Genomic DNA, 14,317 nt, shown 5'->3' on the forward strand with positions numbered 1-14,317 from the left:
GAGTGATGAAGTGGTGAAGTTTCATGGTGATATCTATGAGTTCATGTGTTCACCTGTAGAGTCTCTAAATGTCTGTAATGGAACTAAACGTCTCTTTAAAGGACGTTTCCTCTAAATGAGTTTGTTCTCAGACTCTGATGATAAATCTCCACTTCAGCAGCTCTTACATTCACCAAACTTCACTCGTTCATTCCTCTCTGTGTGCTGAAGGTTCACACAGAGGTGTTTGTTCACTCATCACTCACACACTCATTTATACACATTATTGTTCACCTGAAGTGTCCCCTCTTAACTCTGCTCTCATGTTCAGTGACTCATCGGAGGAAACAGACTCGTCTCTGGCCGCAGCTCTGACCAACGACCTCAGTGTGTTCAGGTGAGAATCACCTCGGTCACATGGTCTCTTGTGATTGGCTGAGACCAACAGCACGTCTCTGGTCCCCTAACAGGGTCCTGAAGTTTCTGAATCCTGGCAGCAGCTACCAGCAGGCGGCTCCCACTGTGAGTACATACAGGAAGTGTTTCGACCACATAATCTTTGGGCTGTGAGTGATGCCAACAGGGCTCTAGACTCCTGGAGTTCAGACTAACGTGCTGCTTGTTTGGTCAGTAATTCCTGAACAATGAATCTGGATCCAAAAGCTTGTTTTTTGTGTGTTTTTTTTTTTTTTTTTTTTCCAGCATGAAGCGCTACAAGACGGTGGACCTGAAGAGACGACTGCAGCCTCCAGCAGCTGCTCAGGACAGGAAGTGTACGCTGCCAACAACACCTTCAACTGCTCAGTTCACCGACTAAAGGCCCATTCAGACACGATGAGGATCACAGTGAAATATTCACCGTGCTCCTCCGTCATCTAACGCTTCACATCAGTTATAACCTCAGGAGATGAAAAGATTCAGTCTGCGAGACTCACTCCTACAACGACATCGATGGAAACAAAACATCCATAAATAGAATAAAATAAATGAATAATAATAGTTTGAAAGACGCTTCGCAACTTAAAAATTAAATAAAAATGTAAAAGAATAGAATTAAAAGCTATAATAACAGTAATAGTAGTAAAACAGTGTGAAATAATACTAGATTAATGAAACAATATATTTAAATACAACAAAATAAGTGATAAATACAATAACAATAAAATAGAACTTTCAACTTAAATAGAATAAAAAGAGTGAATCGAATAATAAAGCATTCTTAATGAAAGGCCTGTCTGTTTAAAGGACCAGTTTGTACTTGCAGCTGATGTTACAGCAGCCTATTGGACGAGCTCTTGTTCTCCAGTTTAGTTGTTTTCCCGTAAAAGTAAAATTTCACATGTAGCTGATTAAGAATTAAATAAAATAGAAAAACACCAGAGATCTGTTTCAAAATACGAAGACGTCTCTTAAATTACAAGAGAACCAGAGAGTCGTTTTTAAATCAGTCCACCTCCCAGAGAGAGATACATCCTCTCAGAATGAGGGTTAAATCTTTCACTGATGAGATCAGAACGTCACCTTCTTCATCCCACCTGAGTTAGCGGACCGTTGCTCTACTTTATGAACCAAACCTCTGCTTTATGTTCAGTGTTTCCGGTGTTTTGTCAGCAGAATCAGTGGAACTGCAGGTGTTTGTGAGAGCAGCCGGGCAGATGAAGAAACGAGGTACATTGAACTCGCATCTGTTACAGCATCGCTACGTCACAGCTGTAAACGTTCACAGTGCGTCTCTGATCCAATCGTCTCCGCTCTTCTTCTTTGGTTTTATTTCGAGTAGATCGGTGGAGTCGGGACCCGCAGAGAAGACGTGGAGGAGCGAAGAGGACTGGGCCTGTTCACGGTGAGCTGAGGGAGCAGCTAGTTCAGTTAAAATAGAAAAAGTAATAAACAAACTATATGCAAACGAGGCTAAATGTCTTTAGGTTTGTAAACTACTAGTTTATCTTCCGGAGGTAAAAACACCTTTCAACACTAATGCTGTCCACGGGTTCTGATCTGAACTGTGTCTGAAGTCTTCTAGAGTGGTTGAACCCGGAGCCCCTGAACCCCGGTCCAGACGCTGCAGACGACGCGGTAGGTTTTCTCTTCAGGTTGTTTGAGCTGCTTGTGTCAGTCTATTGAGTAGATGATGGACTAAGAACATGAATTATGTTCATGGCTTCTGCTGTGAAGCACCACCTCAGCTTCTGTTCACACAAGTTTTCTCTCCATTAAAGTTATTATTTAGCAGCGTTTCCACCAAGAACGAAGTTCCTGGTGTTTCTAGTCCTGGAGCTGCTTATGAAGGAGTTAAAAGGTTCCTTCAGCTCACTGTTGTCCACGTTTCCATCGTGTCTGTAGATTTAGTAAGTCAGTCCGCTAACGTATGAAAAAGCAACGAGAGATGGTGGTCGTAGATTTAATCACTCGGCAGCCTGAAGGTCTGTGTGTGGCTGCGTAGTATTTACTGCTGCGTAGTATTTACCTGTAGTAGAATATTAATAATATGTAGTAGAATCCTGGGAAATTGATCTTGTTCTTAAGGTGTAACTTCAGCTCCAGTCAAAAGGAGAAATGTGCTTAAACATAAACCTCTGGGTTCCCAAACCGACCACTTTAGTGTTTGATTATTTGGTGGTTTTAATCATTATTAAGTTTATGTGAGTCGTCATCAGAATGAGCTGTATGACTTCTTTATGATGAATAATTCATTAACTCGACAGAGCAAACTGATCTAAACTTGTAGCTTGTCTGTCTTTTGTGAAATGAGTCAAAAGCTTCTCTTTTAACGTTCTCTTACGGGGTGAAACGCTCTCCTCTCGTCCTGAAATGGTCCTAAATCGATACCAGATCACTTCCTGGTTTTATGAATGAAAAGGTAGCTGAAGCAGCAACGTGGTGTGTTTGACGGTCATCCCTGAAACTTCCTGTACTTACAGTAATGATGAAGATAAAATGTCCCTGGAGCGTCATTTAGATCCTGGTCCCTCAAAAGGGTCCTGGTCTCTGGGGACAGCTCCTGTGGGTGAAAAGGGTCTTCAGTCCCATTGTTGGAGGTGGTGTTTATTTCAGCTGAGGAGACTCTCCTCCAATATAGAACTGCTGGAAAATGTAAAGAATTGACCTAAACTCTCGATGATTTGAGGCAAAATTTAAAAGAATGAAAAAGTGTGTCATCAGCAACCTCATGTGATCCCAGAATGCACCGCAACACATTTAGTAATTTACTGTCTCGTGTGTCTTTGGTTCTCCGGCCTCCTGACTGTCCTCAGGCTGCTCCCAGTGATCCCAGGACTGGGATTCTGGTGCACTCTGCCCTCCCAGTGGAGCCCTGCAGCAGCCTAGATGACGCCCCCATCACGGACGCTCTCCGCCGGGTAAACAACAACAATGTGCTCATGACACGTTTAAACTCTGACATGCTTGAGCTGAGTTTGACCCGGCGGCCGCTCTGCCTCCAGGTGATGAAGAAGCATTACGGCGCTCTGTCTCCAGCTGACCGGTACAGCTGGCCAGCTGTGGCCCGAGGATGCAACACCGTCATAGTCTCCCACAACGCCGACCGGCCTCTAAGCTACCTCGCCCCGCTCCTCACCCACATCCTGCTCAACTCCATCTTCACCTCCAGTACGGGGGTGAGAACATTGTTAATGCATCGATTCAGATCTTAAAGCGGCTTATTTTTGTTCCAGCAGCGCCATCATTTGATTGACTGTGCTGTTGTTATTGTTGTAAGAGGGTGGTGCTTTCTGTTGTGACCTCCAGCCCATAGTGGTGCTGCTGTGTCCGGGCTGGGAGAAGGTCCAGGCGGTGTATAACCTTCTGGAGGAGATGAAAGTTGCCTCAGTCCTCCACCCCGTCATCCTGCTGCTGGGCACCGGCAAAGACGAGGCCAAGGCTGTCAGGATCCCCAAAAACTGTGAGTCATCCCAGTCCGCTAGTGAGACCCAAATGTTGGGTCATCCCTGCTAGTGATGACCCAACATTTGTGAATTTATTATGGAAATCCCCATAATGCATTTATTATCTCCGCCAGGAGATTCTTTTTTGGTCTCATTTATGACTGTTTGCTCAAAGACCTCTCGTGGTTGCAGTGATTCACACTGTTTGAAAACATGTTTTTTATGGTCATAGACTACAAACACACACACACCTGCGTGAATATATTGGTAATCGCTGGTTGTTGTGCGGATGGTGGCCGTATCGTATCATCGTATCACCAAACCAGATTGGACAGCAGAGTCCTGTGGTGTTTGGGTAACGGAGCCAACAGCTAACAAAGCTAATACAGCTAAAAGAAGCATCAAACCGTCAACATGAAGCAGTGAACCTCAGTTCAGCTGCACAGTTGTGTGTTGTAATCATTCAGTCAGACATTCTGACATCTCTTCTTTGTGTTGTGACCAGGCCTGCTGTTAGTGACCACTCCCTTCAGTCTGGTCCGGCTGCTGTCCTGCCACTGCTTCCTGTTCCTGCGTCTCTACCACCTCGTGCTGGATGAGGCCGACCAGCTCTTCACTCTCGCTCCGGATCAGGTGACCGTCTGCTCCTCATTCACACTCAACATTATCTCATGAATACATTTATTTATCTTTTGTCTTTTCTACGCATTTCTGTAAACGACGGACGTTCTCCTGTTAGATGGCGACCATTTTGCAGCATTTCCAGAAGGTGACCTCCAGCGAGGAGAACGCTTCCTGTCCTCAGCAGCTCGTCGCAGTGGCCAAAAGATGGACCGGTCACATGGAGGGTTTGGTAGCCAATCACATGCCCTACCCGTGCATTGTCATGACTGTCCCTGAGGAAGCTGCTCTCTATGGTAACGTTCAGCAGGTCAGTCTCAGTGAATCACAGCTTTATGTTCACTGGAGGGTTTTAAACCCGTTCATGTAACATGAGCAGTGAAGCGGCTGTTCTCAGTTGTAGTGCAGACTTAAAGCTCAGTTGTAAGTTCTGATATGTGCTGAGATTCTCTTTGTCTTCCTGCAGATCGTCCTCATGACTCTGGAGAGCAGCAAGGTCTCAGTGCTGTTGGGTGCGTTGGATTTCAACCCCGACGTCGGCCAGAAGACTCTGATCGTAGCCAACTCGGCTCAGGAGGTTGAAGATGTGTTCAAGGTGATGCTGAGGCTTCAGGTTTAGATTTCTCCATCAACTCATTTAAGTCAAGCCGGCTGATCAAATAGTTTAGTTCTGTTTGTATCACGCGCTCTATAAGAGTGTGAGTGAGCTCCGCTGAGAGGTCTCCTCCTGCCGAGTAGAGAGCGGAGATTCGTCTTCACTGACACTTATTTGCTTAATAATTGACGACAAAACACTTTAAGAATCTCATTGATTGCACAGACTGGATCCTCATGAGACGTGAACATCGGGAACAACAAATCTGTGTTTTTCACAACAACATGAAATAGATATTAGAGAGTGAAATATGACCTCTCTTCAGTGCACCGATAGTGGAAAGAGAAACCAAAGTGCTGTCCTTCTTGAACTAACCAGTGTCGTTTCCACTCTTCAGGCCTTGAGCAACAGATCAGCATTCTGCCTCAAGACCCATGAGGGGTTAACTCACCAGTTTGACTTCGTCATCCAGCAATGGAGGAAAGACATCGGGCCCGGAACTCATGTCATTCTGGGTAAACTCAACATATATATGTGTATATATATATATACACACAATGTCGAGACCTCGTATGTTTCCAAATATTGCATACGAGGTTTCCACCCGACAGCGTAGATCAGTAAATACAGAGAACATCAACAGTAAAGACTTTCGGATCCATTCACTGAACATGTGACTCACGCTGTGTTTGGCCTCTAGTGACCACCACCGAGTGTCTGAAGTGTCTGGGAGTCGGAGACGCCACTTGTGTCGTCCACTACGGCTTCCCCGCTTCACCCAAACTGTTCGGCGGCCGTCTCTCCTTTATGGCAAAGAACTTCAGAAACCTCTCTGAGCGAGTGAGAACAGAAACTCACATTCAGTGTCCTCGTTTGCAGCTGAAAGGTGATCTTTGTCGTTGTTATATATTATTATGTATTTGTTTACCGAGGACCAGACGAGGAGCCTCCCTCATCCCACCAGGTCGGTGCTGCTGATCTCTGAGAGGAACGCCTGTCACGTGGTCGGGGTTCTGCGTTACCTGAGGAGAACCAACGCCCCGCTGCCCCCCGAGCTGCTGGCCTTCGCTCAGGGGGTCCACGTGGCCCGGGAGGACCAGAAGATCAACAGGCCTCTCTGCAGCTACCTCAAGAGCTTTGGAGTCTGCAGGTAGCTTCTACTCTGTGCTTCATATTGTGATGTTTGTGTTGAATGAGCTGAACCTTTAATCCTTAGTTTCTAATCTGTAAAGACCAGAAATCTGCAGCTCAGCCATGTAGAGACGCACCGATTCATATTTTCTCATCCGATACTTTTACATTTTTAGAAGTCTGACCGTTTCTTTCTTTCTGCAACTATATTTTACAGAAGAGGAAACAATCAATTCGTAGATGCATCGCGATTCTCTCTTGAACGATTACGACTCGATGCAGAAAACTCAATAATCTGAACTTTTCAAACTCGGTTCTCAACGTTCTGATCGCCTGAAACAGTTCTGTGACACCGGGCTGTCCGTTATTAACCGCTGCCCCTGAACGCAACAGACGTAATACACGTGCGTCATGTTTACGTGCTAAGCTAAATGCTAGCAGAGGTTTGGTGAGTCTGAGCAGAATATGTAGACGATCCGACTGTCTGTGAGCTTCCCGTCCACACACACACAAAAACACACACACACTCGCCTATCTGCACTGTTACTGTTACATGAATGCTCCCCTTGTGTTCAATGTCAGAACTGCATGCGTAAATTCACCTCGTTTCCCTCAAAGATTAAAAAAAAAAAACTACATTATGGCTCCAACAACTGGTTTAGATGTGATGTGTGTGTTTGTGCAGAGACAGCAGTGTGTGTCCCGACCGTCACAGATTCATCCCCAAACTGGACCAGTCGGTGCTTCCTGCCTCAGGAGTCATAGAAGTGAGGACCGTCACCTCTTTGTCTCTATTGTCTCTACCGTAGTGTCGTCCTCTGCTGCACCAAATCAAACCAAATGTTTTTTTGCATGATGCTCTCAGGTGGTGCCTCTCTACATCAAGACGGCGTCGGTGTTCTACGGCCGCGTCGTCCAGAAGGACGACGGAGGAGGCTTCTGCAGCGTGGCGTCTGAGATGACGGCTTTCTACGCCGACAGGAAACCCGGAGCCGAGGAGGTGCTGCAGGGAGGCTTCTACGCCGTGCAGGAGGACCAGGTCTTCCACAGGTTGGACATCTAAACCCACCGGAGGAGTTTTAGAGGCTTGAGACACGTGAAGCCCAAATGTTTGTTTTAATCATGATGTTCTCTTTAGTGAGTGAAGTAGAGAGGCCAAGTAACCAGAATCTAACTCTGTTAGTATCCAGCAGGCTACCAACTGGTTCAGGATGTTTTATATTTAGTTTAGTCTCTTTTTAAAGCTCGATAGCAGAACTTTGGACGTTCATCCTTCATCTGAATGTTTCTTTATCTGGAGCATCCACAGGAACCTTTTTAGGATTTCTGGCAAAGCTTCCTCCATCATCCTAGCTGCTGCTGCTCCATGACTTTGTGCTGTCCACCCTTTATTTTATCTAGCCTTTAATTAACCTTTATTTAGCCTTTAGTGGTTTATTTTGTGTAATATGTCTGATTAATATATAATACCACTGTGTGCTCCCCTGCAGGGTGAAGGTCCTGTCCGTCCCAGACAGAGGCGACCGGCTGTTCTTCAGCGTCTTGGTTCTCTTTATTGACGTGGGAAAGGAGGAGGAGGTGAAATCCCATCAGATCCTCCAGCTCCCGGAGCGGTTCCACTCTCTGCCCGGCCAGGCCGTGGAGATCGTCGTCTGCCGGGTCAAACCCATCGACGCCGAGGCCGACTGGCACCCCAAGGTTCTCCTGCTCTCCAACACATCGCCACTATTTCTGAGTTTTTACCTCTTATTTATCTACTAAGAGCTCTCAGGGTGTCTTTAAAGCCCACTAACGGCGACCTCATGACTATTCAGATTAGTAAACATCCTAAAAACACTGCAAACTCACAGACAGCCAGCATTAAATCTGCAGGAGTCACTGCTCACTTGTGTGGCTCCTGCGGTCCTGCACGTTGTGCCCTTGAGCAGAAACATCCGTCCTGTGAACAACAAGCAGTGGCGTGGTGCTCGTGTGATTGATGGGACTCTTGTTTTGGCTTTCAGGTCACCAGAGCGATCAACCAGAAGATCCGAGGCCTGCAGCACCGAGCCAGAGCGGTGTTCAGTCTGGGAAACACGGTCTTTGTTGATCCCATGGTGAGTTTATAACCTGCCTCAGTCAGTGTGTTAAATATGGGATGTACAGTATACATATGAAGTATGTCGGACTGGACTGTTTTGGTGCAGTTGGCTTCACAAAATAATGCATTTCTTCCCCCAGGTGCGTGTGACCCAGGTTCCAGGTATGAAGACTGTGATCAATGAGTACAGCGTGCAGTCAGAGATCCTGAACACTGGGATGGGAACCAGCAACCAGGAGCATCTGGACCTGCTGAGGGCGCTCTGCCAGGAGGACGAGGAGGCGGCTCACATCTCTGAGTAAGGAAACACTGGAGCGGTGGGTACGCAACATGTCGGACACCAAGACCAATGAAGAGCTACTCTGTTGTTCGTAGGTCGGGGGATGGGCCGGCGTCTCTGGAGGTCCGGATCAAAGCCGAGGTGGAGGTTCTGGCCGAAACCGTCAGAGCGGCCGAGGTCGGTCGGCACGCTGACCTTCCTCTCCTCGAGCCGCTGAGTCCGGTGTCTCCGACGATCCGGTCTCCGGTCCCGGCGCCGCCAGGACCTGAACTCCACCCGGTTCCAGTGTGTGATCAGAAACCCCTGCTGGACTGCCGGGCTGCTGTCGGACAGAGAGACGCCCACAAAGCCGATCTGAAGTCAGTGTCTTCATACTGAAAGAAATAAGTTGGTCATTATTTAGGCTTCAGATATTTAGGATCACATGTTCCAACAATCGTTTAACCTGCATGAGTCTTCGCTTTCATCCTATTTAATGTTTAATTTTCTCTTCTTAATGCCGTTGTTACAGTCGTCCTGTGTTGTAAATCTAGCCGATGACGTAGAGCAGAGGATTCAATTACAGTTCAACGAGAGAATGTCTTCATGCAAAGGTCCGGAACATTAAAATATTGTTTAACTATGATTTAGTTCCATATATCTTTAATTAGCCAACAGTTGTATTAACGTCTGTATGTCAACGACTGACTGTCAAATCAAATAAAGGAAGTTCAAATTGAATAATATCTCAACAATATTTATTATCAGAATTCAAACTGAACTGGATGAATTATAAATAATACATAAATAATATAAATGTTCTCTTGTTTCAAGTAACATAAGAACTGTGTTAAAGAATAAATTACATAACAGAAAGCTTTTAAAAATGTGCATCTTAAAGTGCTGAACTGACCTGCAGCTTTAAATTCAGTTCATGCAGGTGTGAAGTGATGTCACTCAAAAAAGCTGGAATATAATATTCTCATCTTCTAAAAAGATAAATGAGTGTTTAGAGACTTTATCTGTGTTTATTAAACCTCTTGTTTCAGCTCTATCCTCTCTGTTCACAGCTTAGTTGGAGAGTGAATTAATGTTAGGATTCTGATCGTATTGAGTCGGTACGTTTGATCTAAAGAGTTCTTTGTCTCATAGTGACGCTTCACATTAACACTTTTATTAATCGTCACGGTCTCGGAATACATGAGACACACCGGTTTTAAACTGCCCGTAGGAGGAATGAACATTTAAGAGTCTGTTTATTATTGGTTGAAGTCTCTGGTCTCGTTGTCCACTTTCCTCTTTTTATGAAATAACTTCTCTGACTCACGTAACACTAATCTTCTGACTACTCGGTCTCTCTCGCTCGTCTCTCCTGTTAAAAATTAAATTGTTTAGTCACACAATTCTCACGCTCACAGTCACAGATGTTGAAGGTATCAGGACCTTCAGCTGGAAGTCCCTCAGTGGATTCACATGGTTTTGGTCCACATGTAGAACTGAACCGAAGCCGTTTTTATTTGTGACTCTCAGGATCGGAGACGGAGGAGAACTTCTCCCAAAGACCAGACCGGCTGCTCATCTCAAACCCGGAGGTGGGGGGGAGAGAGAGAGAGAGAATTGTTTCTGCTTCCACATTTAAAGTTAAAACAGAATCTGGTTTCTGAACCGGAGTCTAACGTTGTGGTTGATAATCTGGACCGTGTCGCTGTGCTCAGGTGTTCCTCCAGGAGACGATCAGCAGGACTGTGATGACTCCACGAAAAGGTACAATTAACATTCAACTACTTCCATTAAAATCAGCGGTTAGGTTAAACATTCAGTCATAATCTGTTATTAACCGTCACTTTATATTTCTATTATAATAATACAGAGGCTAAGGAGGAGTCTACACGTGAGAAATGATTACATCTGTGTTGTAATATAATTAAGAGTTTTTGACTGACACACAGGCGGCGGTAGCTCTCTCTCTTTACTGTACATGAATCATTAATACACAGAACCTGCTGATGAATTGTGTCTCTATAAGAGAACAGACAGACGTCACCGACCGTACGGACACTTTTCATGTCGACACACGAAGCAGATCAGTGATTTATTTCTTCCATATTTGCCTCAGACGACTTCTCCTGGTCGTTTTATTATTTAGTTCTGAAGGCTGAAGCTGAGCTCTGCTGCCACACGTGAGACTGGAGAGAAATACCTTTTATTGCACGTCAATATATTTAGTTTTTGGCAGCGCAGGTTTGATTTTTCTGAGCTTTCACACAGCGAAATGAGCACAATATGTCTCCTTTAGATGTTAACCGTTGATGTGTTTTTTAGTTTCCACCCTCTGGCCCGTTGGTACCAGACGTCCGACTGCGTCATCGTGACGGTGAAGCTGAGGAACCCGGAGAGCCAGCGCTGTGACTTCTACCCCGACAGAGTCGTCTACAGGTCTGTGAGGAGCAGACTGATCGCTCACTTCACACCACATCCTACATTCGGAGGAATACGTCTGTGTGTGAATGAAAACGCTCGTTTATGACGCATCACACATTAGTTCAGGTTCTTTGTCCACAAAGTCCGTTCAGTTCTACTCGCTAAGACATTTGCCACTAAAGTCGTCGTTAGGGTTAGAGTGGGTGGGTCCTGTCACAAGCTGAGTCAGATCGTAGTTATCAAGGACACCACATAGTTCCATAGACCCTCTGTCACACATCGGATGAACACACATCCGCAAAGGGCCGCTGTCATTCGGCCCATAACGCACTCTGCACACCTGTCAAATCGTCTCCAAAATTGGAAAAACATACAACCGCAAAGGACCGCTGTCATAGCGGACTTCTTCCAGGGTCCCCCACAGCCCCATACAAGCCTCTCGCAGAGTCCCACTAGTCCCACACCTCAATCCAGTATGCTCCAGGGCTGGGGGAGAAGTGACACAGAGAGAGCGTGGAGGATGAAGCTCCAGGAAGAGACTGGCTGTTACTCAGAAACTAAGCCCAACCAGAGCAGCCTTAGCTGGGGCAGAAGGGGGAGAAGTGATGAACGTGTGGTGAAGTCCCCGATATCTCAACATTAGTCCAGCTCCAGGGGCTCCCTCCCTCCCTCCCTTCCTCCTCATCCCAGCACATGCAGCTCTTCCTGGGCATTATCTGACAGCATGTTGTTCTCTGGCTAACACGATGAGGTGCACTCTTGCCCGGCCTACAACCCTAACCTAGCCTAACCCTCCTGCTACCTCCACAACCCCGGCAACCACGCCGATTACGCGGCCGAAATACGGCCAAAGTACTCAGCTAATCTCCGCCCGAAATGACAACTCACAGCCCCGAAAAACACGCCGAATTGTCGGCCACAATACCCCCGCAACACTCAGCCTGGAGCCGCCAGGAATGAGCACATGCATGCTCAGCAACAGGAACTCTAACTGATTCCCCCTCTCAACCACCGCCTCTGCTTGATGCAGGCCGAAAAAGCGGAAAAAAATAAATAAAACATACCTCCACAACACCCCGCCACTCTCCACTCATCAAATTTGGTTTCGTGCCCCTGGTATTCCAGCAGAGAACCAGGGGGGAGACAGCGGGTCCTCGCTGCAAATTTGTCCGCCTGTCAGAGCCTCCAAAGCAGCCTGAATTCACCACACACAGACCCTGGATGAATGACTTTCTTTTATTGTTCAAAGTGTTTTCTCATACCTCTGGTACCCTGAATGAGTACCAGAGGTATAGGGGGAAAAGAATCTACATCAGTTCAAGTGAACTGTATTTAGAATATCTTTACCTTGATGTCACACAGACCTTTCTGACTGAACTGAAGCTGTTATCTATTCTCTCTCTCACTCACACACACACACACACACACACACACACACACACTCTCTCTCTCTTCAGTTGCAGAGTGAACGGTCGGACCTACAGAGCCGACCTCCAGCTCCACGGTCACATCTCTGCTGAGCGGTGCTGCTGGGAGATGAAGTCCAATGAGCCGGTCCTCAAACTGGTGAAACAGCAGCAGGGCTGCTGGGAGAGACTCGTGAAGAACAGGGTACTGGACTCACTTTATGTTCCAGACCAGCAGAGATAGATTTTAAAGTCCACCATTAACTCAAGTTCATTTCTTTCCTCAGAACATCTTCGTGAGTTACGACATGGAGCACTTTGAAGAGGACGAAGACAGAACCGCGAATGGTGAGAACCACACAGAGCACCTGAACATTTAACGATGTCGTGTGTGATGTTGAAAGAGAATGCGTCGTCTTTGATGTCTGCTGTCCAGCTGTGTTGAAGTGACGTCTGTACTTTTCAGGACCGTGTTTTGTCGAGGACACGGGAAAGGACAACCGGTATGTGAACTCGGAGAGCGGCAGTGAGAGCGACTGAAGATGAAAGACAAACCACTAAACCTCAACTATTCAGGTTTACGTTTAATGTCCTCAGATGGAATAAGACATTTACAAAACTTACATTGCCCGATATTTAAATCCTAAATACGCCTGAAGGTGATTCACAGTCTGCACAGTCGGAATGTCTCGATTCTCCAAACCCACGACTCGCTTCTACGGTCACGATTTCTTTTGATTTCTGCTTTAAACTGTTTCATTGTTGGTCTCTGGAGTCTTGATTGGTAAAGATCAACGGATCTTTGTTTTTATGCCCTGACAGCTGTTAGTATTTACTTTAATAGATACACGGTATCAAGTGTCGTATACCCGCCATATGTTTAGGGGAATGTTCCACACTTAGATCGTACGGTCTCATTTTAATTACAATGTAACTATTATACTATACTATATACCGGAACCATCATAATACAGTAAATAAATACATAGATGTATAAATAGACTGAATTGTTGCGTATTAAAATACCAGATTGTTGTGTTATCTGATATCTGATCCAGCTGTTTGAGTCAGTATTTCAAGTTAAAATGATTTATTTAGATTGTAATAAATAACCTTTTTCACCAGTTCATCAATTGGGAACAAACTAAAAGAGGCGTCACCAGAATATTAGCCATCGCTACCTTTAGGTAATGCTACGTCACTGACCAGAGCTCGTGTTGGTTAGTGTTGGTTAGTGTTGGTTAGTGTTGGTTAGTGTTCGCTAGTGTTGGTTAGTGTTCGCTAGTGTTCGCTAGTGTTCGTTTGTGTTGGTTAGTGTCGGCTAGTGTCGGCTAGTGTCGGTTAATGTCGGTTAATGTTCGGTAGTGTTGGTTAGCGTTGGTTAGTGTTTGTCTGTTCTGAGCTACTGTAGAAACATGGCGGTGCATCATGGCGGACTCCGTGAAAGACTCCTTACGTAGTTATAAATGTTCCACACTGTCCCTTAATTCCCAATCAAAGGGCTTTTTCTCAACCTCGCAACCTAAATGTTGCTCTTCGGCTAAAATGCTCGGCTCAAATAGAAAAAAAAAGATTTGACGTTAAAGGGGAAACTTCAGTAAAATGTAACTTTGTTTGAAATGTATTTGGTGGTACAAGAGTGTAAATAGTTTAAGGGCTTGAAATATTTTTGTAATCAATTGTAAGAGAAGTTTGACAGGCTGACGTTTGTTTTGAGGATGTTTGTTTTAGACTGAACTGGTGACTAAAAGGATTAAATACCAGACAGACGTCAGATGGATCCAGAGTGTTTATTTTAACTGCTTTAACACAACTGTGTTTGATTTACTTGTAATTTACTGTAATCGGTTACTTACTGTTGCTTTGAAAATACAATAAAATAAAGAAGTTATTTGTTCACTTAAGGTGTCCTTGTTTCTCTGCTGTACTTTCTAGCAAAAA

General features: G+C 45.4%; 1 protein-coding gene across 1 annotated transcript in view; it reads left to right on the forward strand.

Moving 5' to 3' along the window:
• tdrd12 (tudor domain containing 12) overlaps positions 1-14,180 on the forward strand; it is an 18,037-nt gene extending 3,857 nt beyond the window's left edge. Inside the window, 25 exon segments of the mRNA XM_031871351.1 lie at positions 311-376; positions 450-501; positions 682-759; positions 1,409-1,455; positions 1,751-1,822; positions 1,995-2,055; positions 3,234-3,338; positions 3,423-3,596; positions 3,727-3,880; positions 4,369-4,496; positions 4,603-4,794; positions 4,951-5,079; positions 5,477-5,594; positions 5,780-5,919; positions 6,012-6,229; positions 6,896-6,977; positions 7,076-7,260; positions 7,701-7,908; positions 8,214-8,306; positions 8,431-8,588; positions 8,666-8,935; positions 10,818-10,985; positions 12,428-12,581; positions 12,664-12,724; positions 12,843-14,180. Of these exon segments, the coding sequence (XP_031727211.1) occupies positions 311-376; positions 450-501; positions 682-759; positions 1,409-1,455; positions 1,751-1,822; positions 1,995-2,055; positions 3,234-3,338; positions 3,423-3,596; positions 3,727-3,880; positions 4,369-4,496; positions 4,603-4,794; positions 4,951-5,079; positions 5,477-5,594; positions 5,780-5,919; positions 6,012-6,229; positions 6,896-6,977; positions 7,076-7,260; positions 7,701-7,908; positions 8,214-8,306; positions 8,431-8,588; positions 8,666-8,935; positions 10,818-10,985; positions 12,428-12,581; positions 12,664-12,724; positions 12,843-12,916 (3,187 nt within the window). The 3' untranslated portion in view covers positions 12,917-14,180.
• Positions 14,181-14,317: the final 137 nt, after the last annotated feature.

The sequence above is a fragment of the Anarrhichthys ocellatus genome, unplaced genomic scaffold, assembly GCF_004355925.1.
Source record: "Anarrhichthys ocellatus isolate YVR2014 unplaced genomic scaffold, GSC_Weel_1.0 scaffold2, whole genome shotgun sequence".
Taxonomy (NCBI): Eukaryota; Metazoa; Chordata; class Actinopteri; order Perciformes; family Anarhichadidae; genus Anarrhichthys; species Anarrhichthys ocellatus.